The sequence below is a fragment of the Melanerpes formicivorus genome, unplaced genomic scaffold (assembly GCF_026170545.1).
Source record: "Melanerpes formicivorus ecotype bairdi unplaced genomic scaffold, bMelFor1.0.p_v2 SCAF_17, whole genome shotgun sequence".
Classification (NCBI taxonomy): Eukaryota; Metazoa; Chordata; class Aves; order Piciformes; family Picidae; genus Melanerpes; species Melanerpes formicivorus.
In genome coordinates this window covers 5,890,150-5,903,492 of record NW_027142369.1, presented here as the reverse complement: position 1 = coordinate 5,903,492, position 13,343 = coordinate 5,890,150, and the positions used below count along the sequence as shown (strand labels likewise).

Sequence of the window (13,343 nt, the reverse complement as noted above, 5' to 3'; positions counted from 1 at the left end):
CTCCCCCTCAGTGCTAATGGACCTAAAGCAGAAGAGGAATTCCCATCACGGAGGCAGCAATGATAATGCTGAAGTCTCAGCAGACTCTGCAACAAAACACTGCACGGAACTCGGTCCCAGGACTTACTCAACCTCAGCTATTCATCTGCACACTTCCACCCCCATCTCCAGACTCCAGAGCAGACCAAAAGGTATGCAGAGCAGTTCATAGACCAGCTCTTAGTACAAATCAGGCTACTTGTAGTTCCTGCTTGGGTGAAACACGACTTCTACTATCACTGAAGTACAAGATCAGAGCACTAGTGTTTTCATTACGACTTTATCTGCTCAGTAGTTGAATTGATTAGATAGAGTGTTTCCTTACTCTCTCAATGTTATCAACTTGGATGTCAGCTCTCCCATGGTTCTCTGTTCAGTGGTTCACAGCTGTGGTTAGAAAGTGGCTGCTCTCCCCATCTATAAAAGCCCCTTGATCCCCTCAGTCTTTTACACTGCTAAAATGTGTTGGAGACTGACCTGAAGGATTGACCTTCCTGTGTGTAATATTGGCTTCTAAGTCTTTTGTTCTTTCCAGGTTACAATTCAGAAGATAATCTATGTGAACAGTCCCCTGAGGTAGAGTTTGCAAACACCAGACAGCATGGTAAGATCGTGGCATGTGCTCTAAACCTTTACCTTGACTTGCTGTATTGTATCCATGTGAACTGTCCTCGAGTGTCAGAGGGAACTGGGGTTATTCAATCCAGAGGAGAGGAGGCTGAGGGGAGACCCTATAACTCTACAGCTACCTGGAAGGAGGTTGGGCAAGGAGGGGGCCAGCCTCTTTTCCTTGATGACAAGTGACAGGGCTAGAGGAAATGGTTCAAGCTGCAGCAGGGCGGGGGATTAGGTTGGATATTATGAAATATTTCTTCACTGAAATGGTTCTCAAATTTTGGAATGGTCTGCCCAGGGCAGTGATGGTGTCACCTTCCCTGGGAATGTGGACCTGGCACTTACGGACATAGTTTAGTGTGGACCCTTCAGTACTGGGTCGAAAGTTGGACTGGATGATCTTTGAGGTCTCTTCTGTGACAAGTGCAGTAAGAATATGGTTTTGGAATGTGGGGCTAAGTACTTGTATTTTTCTGTTGAGAAGCTTTTAAGGGACTTTTTCAGAAGACAGCATTTAAAAGACAGTGTTGCCTTGTCCCAGCATTTTTCTGAGCAATGTTCAATTCCTTCCTTAAGGGAATGAATCAGCAATACAAAAAAAGGTGTGGATGCACAGCAGGACACCAGTCCAGCACTGCCTGCTTAGAGTTTTGTGGAAGATGTGATTAGCAGGCTGGTTACCAGCTCTTTCCAAAGAAGCAAACTGAGACTGCAACTTAGTTTTGAAATTCTTCAGTATTTGCATTACTTTGTTTACAGTTGGTGTAAAAGCAGCACCCAGAACATACTTCTTGTGTGTCAAACATAAGTGAGAAAAACAAGATGGATCCTGAGCAGCTTGAATTGAAAAATTAAAGTGATTTCTACTCTGCCCAGACTTTTGCATCCTGTGTATATAACATAGTTGTTAATGTTTTCAAAGTGACTTAGTTGCACAGGTCGTATTTTCAGAAGGCAGACTGCAGCCAAGTCTTTTAGAGAATCAGAGGGAACATAAGAACTGTTTGTTCAATGCTTGTTTTGTGTTTTTCAGTGTCCAGGCCAAACAGTTTGGAGAGCAGTAGAAATGCTTCCAGCAGTAGTTCCCCTCTCAATTTGAAAGGTAAAGCATTTACAGCTGAGTTCTGACAAACAGGAAGTGAAATTCCATGAAACTGTGTTCAAAATGCCATTTTCCCTTCAATTAAGTTCCAGGACTGTTGTTTTGAAATTGTAACAATTATGCAATCTGGACATGACTGTCTTGGGAATCAAAACTGTTGGCAAGAAGTCTTTTTCTAAGATTGATTCTGGCAAGGGGTGGCTTCTAAGGCAGGCAGTCTAGTTTTGTCTCAGTCTGACTGGCATCATATCGTGGGAAGTATCAGGCCACTCTTAGACTCCTTTTACAACAAATCTCTGCTGTTCTTACTCTGTACACAGCTTGTGTATGCGCTCTAGAGATTTGGTTTTGCTGGAATTATGCCTCCTTCAAGGATGCCAGGAGACCTGGCACTGTGGAATAATCCGCTTTGTGCTTTCCCACTGCCAGGTTTGGGTTCTCAGATCACACACAGCCAAAACTGGGAGATCTTGTAGTGGCACAGAGGTGGTGAAGAGGTCCTCTTACTGTCGTGTGTTATTCCTATTCTTTGCACAAGTAGTTGAGCTTTTTTAACACAGGGGTTTCAAACTGTGCACTGTAAAGACATTTATTGGTCCAGATTTTTCAAAGTTCTGACTGCCCTGAGTTGTGTGAGAGATGAAAGTAAGGTAAAAAAAGCCACCTAGTCTATGTGGAATTGGCCCTTGATAAAGTTCCTACTTCGGTCAGAAATCTACTGAAATGAGGGAGGAAGAGCCATGTCTTTAATGATACTTATGTTTCTCTTCAGGTTCCTTAGATCATATCCATGGTAGAACTGAAAGTCTCAGCAGTGAGGATACGATGCCAAGCAGAGAGGCACCAGCCTTGCTCCGAGACACCTATCTATTGCACTTCACTTCTGTCTTAAGCCCTAGCAGTAGGCATGAGTCGTCCTCCCACAGGAATGGTTTGGTCTCCTATGATACACCTCAGAAAAGTGTTTCATCCCAGTCTTACACAGACAGACAACGGTCTGCCTCACCTGGCAGTGAGATAGTAACTTTGCAACAGTTCTTGGAAGAGAGCAACAGGCTGTCCCCACAAAATGTAAGTAAATAGAGATAGCCCATCTCAGATGTCAAAAAAACTGCTCAAAGCTGATCCGGGGTAATGAGGGCATAGGGAAACAAGGAAGGAGAAGATCCTTGTTCATATGTCTGAAACTTGAAGAATTATGGGACCTTCAAAAGTAAATGAAACAGTTTGCACAACTAAAGCAAGGTTAACTTCTATACAGTACTCTGCTAATTTATTTTGGTGTATAATCTATGACAAGTCAGGCAGATAATTCATTGCAAACACAATGTATTGAACTGCTGGGGCTTTTAGTATTAGCTTGTTGTCTAGGATTTTGTGTTGTATCGCCAGGTATTCTTCCTTGGGAACCAATGTTGTCTGTGTAATTATCAGCTGCCAAATGTGTAATTAGAAATTAAATCTGACAGTACTTTTCAATTGAAGTGCAAAACACTAAGTTGTTAAAACCATCTCCTAATCTGGAAAAACCATTTGAGAGAATATTTTTCTTATCAATGAAGTCCTTGATGCTTTTGCCATGCTGCATGTTCGTGTGCTGACTGGCACTGTTCTGTTGGTTTAATGACTGCAAGAATATGCTGCAGAACAAACTGCTTTGTCAGAAATGAAATGTTTGTTTTCTAGATGGCATTTGCCTTTTACTGCTCAGACATCCTATACAGCAGTGAGGTGGTTCAGTGCTGAGCATGTTAATCTGTTAAGAACAAGTCACTGATAGTGTAAGTGAACAGATGTTTCTGTTTTCATGAATGCCTTGGTAACAGTATTGAAATCAACAGAGCTGCACCACTTAATGGCATCAGTAAATTCTGGTCCTTGGGTTTTAGAGCAATATTTAAACACACCTCCTATTCCCTTGTTACCCTAAATACTATGCATAGCTTTTAGAGATGTTTAAAATTTCATCTTTACTATTTTGTCTGTAACTACCTGACCACGTTTCGGTTTTCACTTACTCTGTCATCCTCATTCCTTTTCATTGTCAGTGCAGTTTAAATGAGAGCAAAATGATTCAATGTCACCAGTTTCTGTTAGAAGCTGATGTGCTGCATCCCTCTTGTTACTCCCTATGTCTTTCCCTCTGTGAGGAACCTTTGCAGTCACTCAAACTGGTCCTTGGTCATTCATGTCCTGACAACATGAGGCGCAGGACAGGCAGGAGAAGCAGGAGATCTGCTTCAGTCTGTATCTCCAGGGTGTCTATTGTTCTTGCTGTGAAGACAACATCTTCCAACTTCTGCTAGCATATTAATAACTAGAAGCATACTGTAACTCTTAGCTATTATTTTAAAGGCTGCCAGATCACTTGTATTAATTGCTCATGAAGTGTTTCCAGTGCTTGTTCAGAAACATGCGTGGTTCGGAGGAGAAGTCATTCTGTAACCTTAGTGTGCACAGCAGAAGTTTGAAGTGAAGCTAAAAATAACCCAAACTCTTTAGCATTTAGTTGAGCATAGAAATCTTCCCACTGCACTGTTACCATTGATGGTGTTCACTTGTAGCATGAGTTTTATTACTGGAAGAAACAGCTGGAACACTAGTAAAGTGAATGTATTAAGTGTTAACATATAGTGCCTAGAGAAGAGTAAAGAAATGCACTCTGTGAGCTTGTTTCAGCAAGGTTTCTTGCAAAGATGATGTCTCTTGACTATTTTGAGCACTCTTCGTGCTAATAGTCCAATGACTGTTTACCAAGCATCACTGGTTTTGGATTCCATGCACTATTCCTCATGAAAGAATCAGTGTATATTTTCTTTTACTGCCAGATTAATTCTCTGACTTGAAATTTTCAAGTGAATTGTAGGGAAGCAATTAATTTCTCCATTTTTGTAATGATTTTTGGAGTACATTTCACTACATTGCACACACTGCCTTTAAGGCATGTAGTGTGTTGACTGGGAGAGGTGAGAGGAATCCATGGAGAAGAAACAAACCTTTCCTGTAATGCTAGCACATCTCCCCAAGATATTCTCATCCCTGAAATTAACACAAGAGTATTACCCAGGTGAACTTTTTCCAGAAGATGGCAGGCAATCATTGATACCTGCTGATACCAATGGATGTCAGTAATGTGATATTGATGTTACAGTGACAGTGACTGATGTGAAAGGAAGCAGAAGAGTTCTTGCCCAGGTTGCAAGTGAGATGGAATGTGTAAAATTTAAGACAATCTTGCAAACAAGGCTATCATGATCTAATTATTATGTTACTCCTTGATGAGGATTTATACCCATCATATATATTTGTCGTTTGTTGCCCAATTTCAATACAAAATCTGTGGTTGTATTTGAGTTGAATTAAGTGGGAAGGGAGGTTGTCTGAAAAAAAAAAACTAAGCTCTGCATTGTTCTTTAAACAAAAAAAATTGTCATTAATGTAGCATGTGCATGTTTTTTCATACCAGGACACCTCCAGTAACAGAGATGACTTGCTCAGCGATTATTTTAGGAAAGTAAATGAGCCTTCAGCTACTGGGAACCTGCTGGTTCAGCCATGCAGAAAGGAGGCTGCGAAGATGCCTATGAATATTGTTGCTCCAACTGTTAAGATGACTGTCACCAATGAGGAAGGAAGAATGGCTAAGCCTGGAAATTACATGAAGCCAAACCTCAGACAAGTTGAACCTGAGCCTCTGGCAAACTCACAAGGGTCCCTTAAGCTTCCTCACACACCACAGCACCAGCCTGCCAGTGGGATGCGGCAGGTGGCACAGCCTCAGCAGCCTGGAACCATGAGCAAGAGGAGCACATCACTGAGCAGGGCATTTAGCTTGGCTTCTGCTGATCTCCTTAGAGCTGCTGGCCCGGAGTCATGCAGGCAGGAGAGCTCCCAGAAGCCAGCAGCAGACCTGTGTGGGGGAAAGGATGCTGTCAGTCAGACCTCTAAGGCTTCTGTGCCAATGAGCTCACAGACAACCTTAAGAGAGAGGCCACAGTCTGCGAAGGTGGCAGGTTCCTTCCAAGGCATTGATTCCCGTTGTCGGCAGCTTGATGCCAGGCGCCTTTCCCTGGCCCCACCGAAGGATGAGAGGCCACTCTCCTTCCATCAGTTCTCTGCCTCACCCACTGCATCTACCAGCAATCTGAATGTGCAACAACAGGAGCATGTGAGCCCTGGGCAACACTACTCACCTGCATCACACACTCACTCTAAAGTCAAACCCAAACCAGCCCTTCATACTGGAGAGGTGGCCACAGTGGCCCCTGTCAGAGCTGTGTCCAGCAGCACCGAGGGAAATACTTCTCTAGGGCAAGGCCCTGGTGATGCTCTACTTACCAAGTGCCAGGGTAAGCTGCCAGAAGTCGGTGCTGGGGCTATAGAGGAGCCCATGAGAGGAAGCAGCTCCAGCAGCACTCCCGGGTCTTCAGACCCACAGGGGGATCAGCAGACAGTTTGGTATGAGTATGGGTGTGTGTAGCCTATAAGCACAGCAAGTAGTATGTGTGTTTGACATTGCTGATGTCCAGGGAGCATTTGGCTAGACACTGTGCCAGGTCTAAAGTGGCATCATCTGCATGATATTCTGAGTGTTCTCTGGGTACTGTTTTCTAGGTGCAAAAAGCATGATTAATTAAAACAAGAAGCAAAACTCCATCCCTTTTTTTGACACTACTGTGCCTAAAACAAAGTGGAAGCCTGACCTAATCTCACAACAGGCTTGCACCCAATTTGTTCAGGTGCTGAGCATTCCCTACTCCAGGAGAAGATTAGCAGAGCCCTCTGTCATTGCTGCACTGTGCACCCCTTCTACCTGCATTAAAGAAGTTTCACAGATTGTGTGTATGCTGAACTGAGCCCCCCACCACTGATAAAGTAACTTAACCATATGAAAAAAGGTCATGTAAAAGCCAAACATCTTCCCCAAAGACAGAACCAGCCACTTGGCTTGCATAGCCTAAAGAGAAACCTGAAGATCAAAAGTGTGTGTCTTTAGCCATGGATCAGTTAAAATCAATTGTTATTGCCAGAGCCACATTTTATAGAGATAACATGTAGACTTCAAGGGTTACATCTTTACCTTCCATGCTGGGGCTGTCTATATAGAGAAGCCAGCATCATTACCACACCGTCTTCGCTACAGCTGCAGTTCAGCGGATCCTTGACTCCACAAGCCAAGTGGCGTTGCCTTTTGGAACTTGTTTTATCTTTTATGCAAACACTGGAGTTTTCAGGGTAGATGCCATTTAATTTGCAAAGGTGGCATCTCATGTACAAAATTGTCTCGTATGTGTGTGTATATAAGAAGTTCAAGTACTGTATAGGAGTGCGGTGTAAATTGTATAATTACAGCCTTGCGTGCACAACAGCCCACATCCTAAGTGATAGGTGGGATTTTGTCTCTTAGAAGTCCTTGTTTATGTCTTCAAGAACTTTACCCAATATAGAAAGCAAAATACTTTTGTATACATGTGAAAGAAAGATACTTTAAAAAAAATCTATTTATGTGCAAAGAAATTCCTTGTATGTTTCTGTCCAGTGTCATCAGCTCCTTATGTATATATGATCAAATGTGTACCTTTAATTCTATTTCCTATTTGTAAAGCTGTTTTTCTTGCAATAGACTAAATCCTTCAAAAGAGGGGAAAAAAAAAAAAGCCTACCAAAAGAAACCCCACCAACATAAAACTTGTTTTGCTAGTTCTGATCTAATCTAGTAAAAGCTGTAACCGATTCAGCTGAGGATGTTTTGTTATCTAGTATGTAGTAATCTCCTTCTGGAAACGACAAAATTGTTTATAATAAAGATTCCAATAAAATGGATGGATGGTGAACTTTTTCCCACCCACCCCCCTCCCGTGGGGGGAGAACCCAACCCATGATTCATGGTGCTGGATGTAGAAGATCATCTGTCATGGCTTTGTGTAAGCCTCGGTATAGATTTGCATCACTGTGGGCACCACAAGGGGCATCAGAAAGCTTCCCATTTAATTGTAACCTTTTTACCAAAGACTGTAGGAGGATTGATCATGCAAGTGAAGTCACTTCCAGCTGACTGTAGCATCAAACCATTAGATTTTTATGCTTTTCTGGCCATTTCCTACAGGAATGCTGTCAGTTTTGACCATCTTATTATACAATCTATTATGTGCTTAACTCTCAGGATGCCTTACAAAAGTGAGAAATTGCTGGTCTTTGAACATGAAGAGAATGGTTTCTCTGGTTTCTCTGCTACTTTAATTGCAAACCATAGTTTTGAAAAGTTTGAAAATTGTGTGCAATACAGCAATTTTAGAACCTACCCCATGGTTTTGGTAAGTGAAAATTCTTCCAGAAATTCCCTCTCAATGTTCATCCTTGGCTAGGTAAGTAAAGGTAAGAGACTTCTCCCTTGTTTCAGCTCCTTTTTGGAGTCCTATGCTTGACTTTTCTGCAGGTTTGACTGCCAAGGAAACGATTGGGAGTTAAAATTACTGTAGATATGCTTTTGCTGTGAATGCCTGTCCAGTTACTTTTACTTGTCATTTTCTGAGTAACCTACAATTATTTACTATCAATTCCTAGTGAGTTTGAGTAAAAATGTACTTCATACTTACGTAGTGCCTTTCAGGTGCGGGATAATGTTAAGTGCAGGCATTGTACATGGAGCAACTGTTGAAGCACACAGTGCTTTCTGACGAGGACATTGAGGAAAATTTTGGTATAGGTGCCTCTCCTGTCGTGGCAGGTGCAGTCTACTTAATTCACTAATTGTTTTCAACTCTTCTTTGACACATGTGGTGGCTCTCAAGTCACCATTCTCTCCTGTGTGCTGGAGCATCAAGTGAGAAATGGGGTGGGTGGGAGAACAAGAGTTGCCTGCAACTAAGGTGCTGCTGCTCTCTGCCTTTCTAGGATGCCCAGAGCAGTCATCAGAAGGATAAACGGGCATTTTGGTGTGTCAAAACTAACATGTGAGAGAAGGCAATTGCCTTCAGGGACAGTAATCAGCAAATGCTCCTGCCTTTATGCTGCTGGAGCTGGGCCAGTAGCATTCCTGTGAGGTACTGGCTTGCATGAGCTGCCAGAGTAGGTTTTTCTGTGAGGGAGAAGTGGAGGGGGCAAGAGCTAACTACCAGACCATTTCAGGCTTCTCAATTCCTTAGAAGAAGAGGAACTGCGACCAAACGGTCCGTTTCGATTTGCCTGAGTTCAAAGGCTACTGCGGTCTGCCGTGCCGTGTAGGGCGGGGGGAGGGGGCCGCCTGCAGTGCCAGCAGCAGGCTGGCGAGACGCTGGCTGCGGCTGTGCGCCGGTAGCTGTGCACCGGGAAGAAGGTGCAGCTCTGTCGGACCCCTAGGCCCTAGCGTGTGTGCTTTTCCCAGCTCTGCATGGCGGCGGGCCGCAGGATGTTGCTATTTCCGGATATGGTGGGGAGCACGTGCTCCCTGGGACTGCTGGTGGGGTGTGCTAAGTAGTGCCGTGAACAGTGCTGGACGTGAGGCTTCAAGTAATGTTTCAGTGTTGGAGTGCCTCAGGTTGTAGAAATGGATCATGAATTCTCTAGATCGTGTTTTCTATTCGAGGGCAGATTTTTGAAGGGGATCCCACCCCACAGAGGCTGACAAGTTACCCGCAGGTTTCTGGGCAAGGCAAGGGACTCTCTGCCTTTGGCGCCCACTCAGTGTAGTGTGCTCAAACTGTGAAGTCAGTGAAGCTGTTTGGCATAAAGAAACAAAATTTTGTTCGAGATGGCATGCACTGTGAGACAATGGTATTTGTTTTGATGGGGTTAAAAGTGACTGGTGTCTTTACAAAGGAAGAATTGTTGAGGGGGGTTGGAAGAGGAACCAGACAGATCCCCTTATCTATGTGCATAAGCAATAAAGGGGCATCTGCAAAATACCCTTGTCTTACAAATCATGGTAAATCAGTGGGAGTCTGTCAGAGCATATGACACTGAACACAGCCTAAACTCTTCAACTTTCAGGCCAGAGCGCAGGCTTCATAGACTAGTAAATATTAACTTCTCCACCCAGAGTCATGAAGAACCTAATTTAAATGAACATGTAGTGGGGGGGTTGCATGTGAAGGGGGACATGTAGTAGGTGTTTCAGGAAAGACTGTAAATCCTGAGTACCCTAGCCTATGGAGAAAGGGAGAGGGAAACTTGCATCTGGGAATTTAGCATAAAAGAGGAGCTGCATCTCCCAGCAATTTGAGTGACCCCACCAGGAATTGTCCTGTGGACTCTCTCTTTATTTGAATAAAATTTTACTACTGTAAACTTTTTACCTCCGTCTCCATTGTGAACGGGAACTTACAAGTAGAGAGAATTTTTCCTTACAGCTTGAAGAAATGGCTGCTGTGAAGTTGCTTCTCAGTGTATGCATGCTCTGCACTGACAGAGTATCTCCTCATCTAGAAATCTGATGCCTGAGTCCCTTACAGAGACTCTGTCACGGAAACATTTTTACTATTAGGAATTCTTCAGCTGTTCCTCAAACTTGAGATCTGATCACGAACAGACCTTTCCTGATTTCAATTGATTGAGTTCAGAGGATAACAATCTTCTCAGAAGAATGTTAAAATAGTGTTTACTGTTCTGTAATGGGAGAAGCTCCAAGTGTAAGTGCATAAAATACATGATCCATGAATGTGTCTATTTCAGAGCTGCTGCATCTCAGACTTGTAGAGAGATGAAACAATCCAACTCCATTTGAGAATGCTCCTGTGGATCCTTTTGGCTATTTGTGAGTGAAAGTGCAAATACTGAGAATCAGGGAAATGTCTGTAGAGGGAAATATTGGAAACTGTTTTTTAGAACTGCAATCTGCTGAAATAAGCAGTGGAAAATTCTGTTCTCTGGGCCCTTCATCCACTTCAGTGCCCTGCTCTGGACACACTCCAGGATCTCAATGTCTTTCTTGTAGTGTGGGGCCCAAAACTGAACACACTACGCAAGTTCTGGCCTCACCAGTGCTGAGTACAGGGGCACAATCACTTCTCTACTTCTCCTGGCCACAGTATCCCTGATACTGGCCAGGATACTGTTGGCCTTCCTGGCCACCTTGGCACATTGCTGGATCATGTTCCTCTGGCTGTCAAGCAGCATCCCCGGGTCCTTTTCTGCTGGGCAACTTTCCAGTCACTCTTCACCAAGCCTGTAGCATTTTATGGAGTTGTTGTGACCCAAGTGCAGGACCCAGCATTTGGCCTCATCAAAACTCCAACGGACCTCAGTCCATCAGTCCAGCCTGTCCAGATCCCTCTGCAGAGCCTTCCTGCCCTTAAGCAGATAAACACTCCCACACAGTTTGGTGTCATCTGCATATTTACTGAGGGTTACTCAATTCCCTCATCCAGATCATTGATAAAGATATTAAACAAGGCTGGTCCCAAAACTGAGGAGTGGGGAACACCACTTGTGCCAGTCTTGTTTTCAGACTTTAAAACCTTTGTATTAGTTATTGGGATGTCTTTCAAAACAATGAATACAGAATACTTTCTATAGCAGGATTTAAATGGCAGATCTTACAGCAATTTCTAAACTCAATTGTTAACACACTTTATGACCAGCAGATACCTCTGCTGGTTAAAGTTCTGTGAGAAAGGGTTGATAGACACATTTAAGAAAGTCCCTATTTTGTTTTTTCATATTGAGGCAGTGTTGTTTCTATTTAGTCTTAGATATTTTTAACAATAGAGGAGTCTCCACATAATTTTCATTGTTTCAGAATTTCCTTCCTTGCTTATTTTGGCTTCTTCAATTGAAAAAAATCTTGAATCCCTGAAGCCCAGTCCTATTACCCACATGCACCTCTCGTGAACACAGATCCTTTTCCTTGTTTATTTAACCAGCCATATCAATGGTAACAGCATCCCATTTGGCAGATCTTGAATTCCCTTCGGTCTCCCACCCTGTCCTAAGTGAACGCTTGCTTGTTTTCTTCTTACGTAATCAGGCCAGTGAATGAAGACAGGTACTAACAAGATGTTAGTGGATCAGATTTCACCCACGTGAAGTTTTGTAACTAAAATAAAAATAAATGTTCCCTTCATGCATTTAAGAGGTTATAGCTGCTCCATAGACAATGTTTATCAGGAAAAGAGAATGTACTTGTAAGTCTGAAAGTGAGAAGAAAAGCAAAAAGTGAACTAATGGGGTAACCCCAGTCTGTTGTTCTTAGTGCAATATCTCCTTAGTAATGTTTTAAGGAAACAACAGTATCTGGAGAACTGTGTACACAGATATTTTGACTGTCAGCTGCAGTTGTGGAAGACCAGGGACTTTTGTGCCCTCAAAAGGTGCTCTAGAGATAGTACCAGAATGGAAGGAGGAGCAGTGGCAAGTTCTCAGCTACACAAAATGGGAATGTGTGTGCTGATTATCACTGTAAAAGAGAGAGAAATTATTTGTTTTCCTCCTATCCTCACAAAAATGAGTGCTTGAAAGGGTTTAAATCAAGCATGGGACGGCTGCCACTTACTGGCAAAGCATAGATCAGTTATTTGGAATTAAATGGAGCCAACACTGTCAGAAAGGGCCTCTGCTAGAATGTGCTTAGAGAAGGAAATGAGACCAACATGTCAGGAAATCATGATCAATTAAGAAGACTGGAAAAATGGTGTTAAGTCTAAAAAAAAAAGAGGGACAGCATGATTAATTCCCAGACACTGAAATGATTAATACTGAGAAATGTAGCAAGGGACCATTTTTCATGTCTGCTCACAAAAAGACAAGAAAAAAAAATGAACTGGCAATGTGGAAGATTAAGATGTTTCTATTAATGAAAGCATTTTAAGAACAAGCCTATCCAGGCAATGGAGACATTTGCAGAGGAAAGGCAAAATCTTCCTCAACGGCAGTTTAAGAAAAGAATCTAAAGCTCTGGAGGTGGTAGTCTATCTTTCCTTATTGAGCCTCAGAGGAATGTCGCGGTCTAGATGACCTCCTTTTTGCTGCATGTCTGTGACATTTACAGCATCAGTTAAGCTCCATTCTTTGTGAAACTTGCTCCTTCTTGTTCTGACACATACAAGCCAGCAGCTATTTGATTCAGTGGAGCTACTTAATCATCACATACATTAAAATGATTTGACCAAATCAAGCAAAAAGCAAGAATTGCCACTTGCACTGAATAAGCTATTTGTCAGCTTTAATAGCTAATCCATAATCTGTAGAGATAAAATCTGCAAATACTGTCTTTTTCATTTTTAGGGTTTTAAATACAGCCCAACATGCAGTTGCTGTGTGATGAAGGCTGTGGTCTGTAACAAACACTATTCTGCTCCCGTGAAAGTGCCAAGGGCAGGTGACACAACCCACCAAATCCCTTTATTTTAAAGACTTGCTTTTCAGCATCTGCATGCTGAGACAAGCAAAACAGGATGCCTGGATGGGTGAATGAAAAGTTTGTTTTGCTCTGCAATTTTCTGAAAATGAGGCTTATGGAAGTGACTTTTTCTGCTCCACTTGGGAGATTTGATTTACCAGCTGCACTGGTTAAGTGTTGCCTTTTTAGCACATGTTGATAGAGTTATACTGTGTCTGATGACCAAGGCTCTGGCTCAGCTTTCTGGATATTCTGCACACTTGTATCTAACAT

The 13,343-nt window shown here is 42.8% G+C and overlaps 1 protein-coding gene across 1 annotated transcript in view; it reads left to right on the top strand.

Moving 5' to 3' along the window:
• The window catches only part of CCDC88C (coiled-coil domain containing 88C), a 95,261-nt gene extending 87,682 nt beyond the window's left edge, over positions 1-7,579 (top strand). Inside the window, exons 26-30 of the mRNA XM_068148783.1 lie at positions 12-191; positions 575-643; positions 1,688-1,756; positions 2,529-2,827; positions 5,223-7,579. Of these exons, the coding sequence (XP_068004884.1) occupies positions 12-191; positions 575-643; positions 1,688-1,756; positions 2,529-2,827; positions 5,223-6,236 (1,631 nt within the window). The 3' untranslated portion in view covers positions 6,237-7,579. The remainder of the gene's footprint in view (positions 1-11; positions 192-574; positions 644-1,687; positions 1,757-2,528; positions 2,828-5,222) is intronic.
• The last annotated feature ends 5,764 nt before the right edge of the window (positions 7,580-13,343 follow it).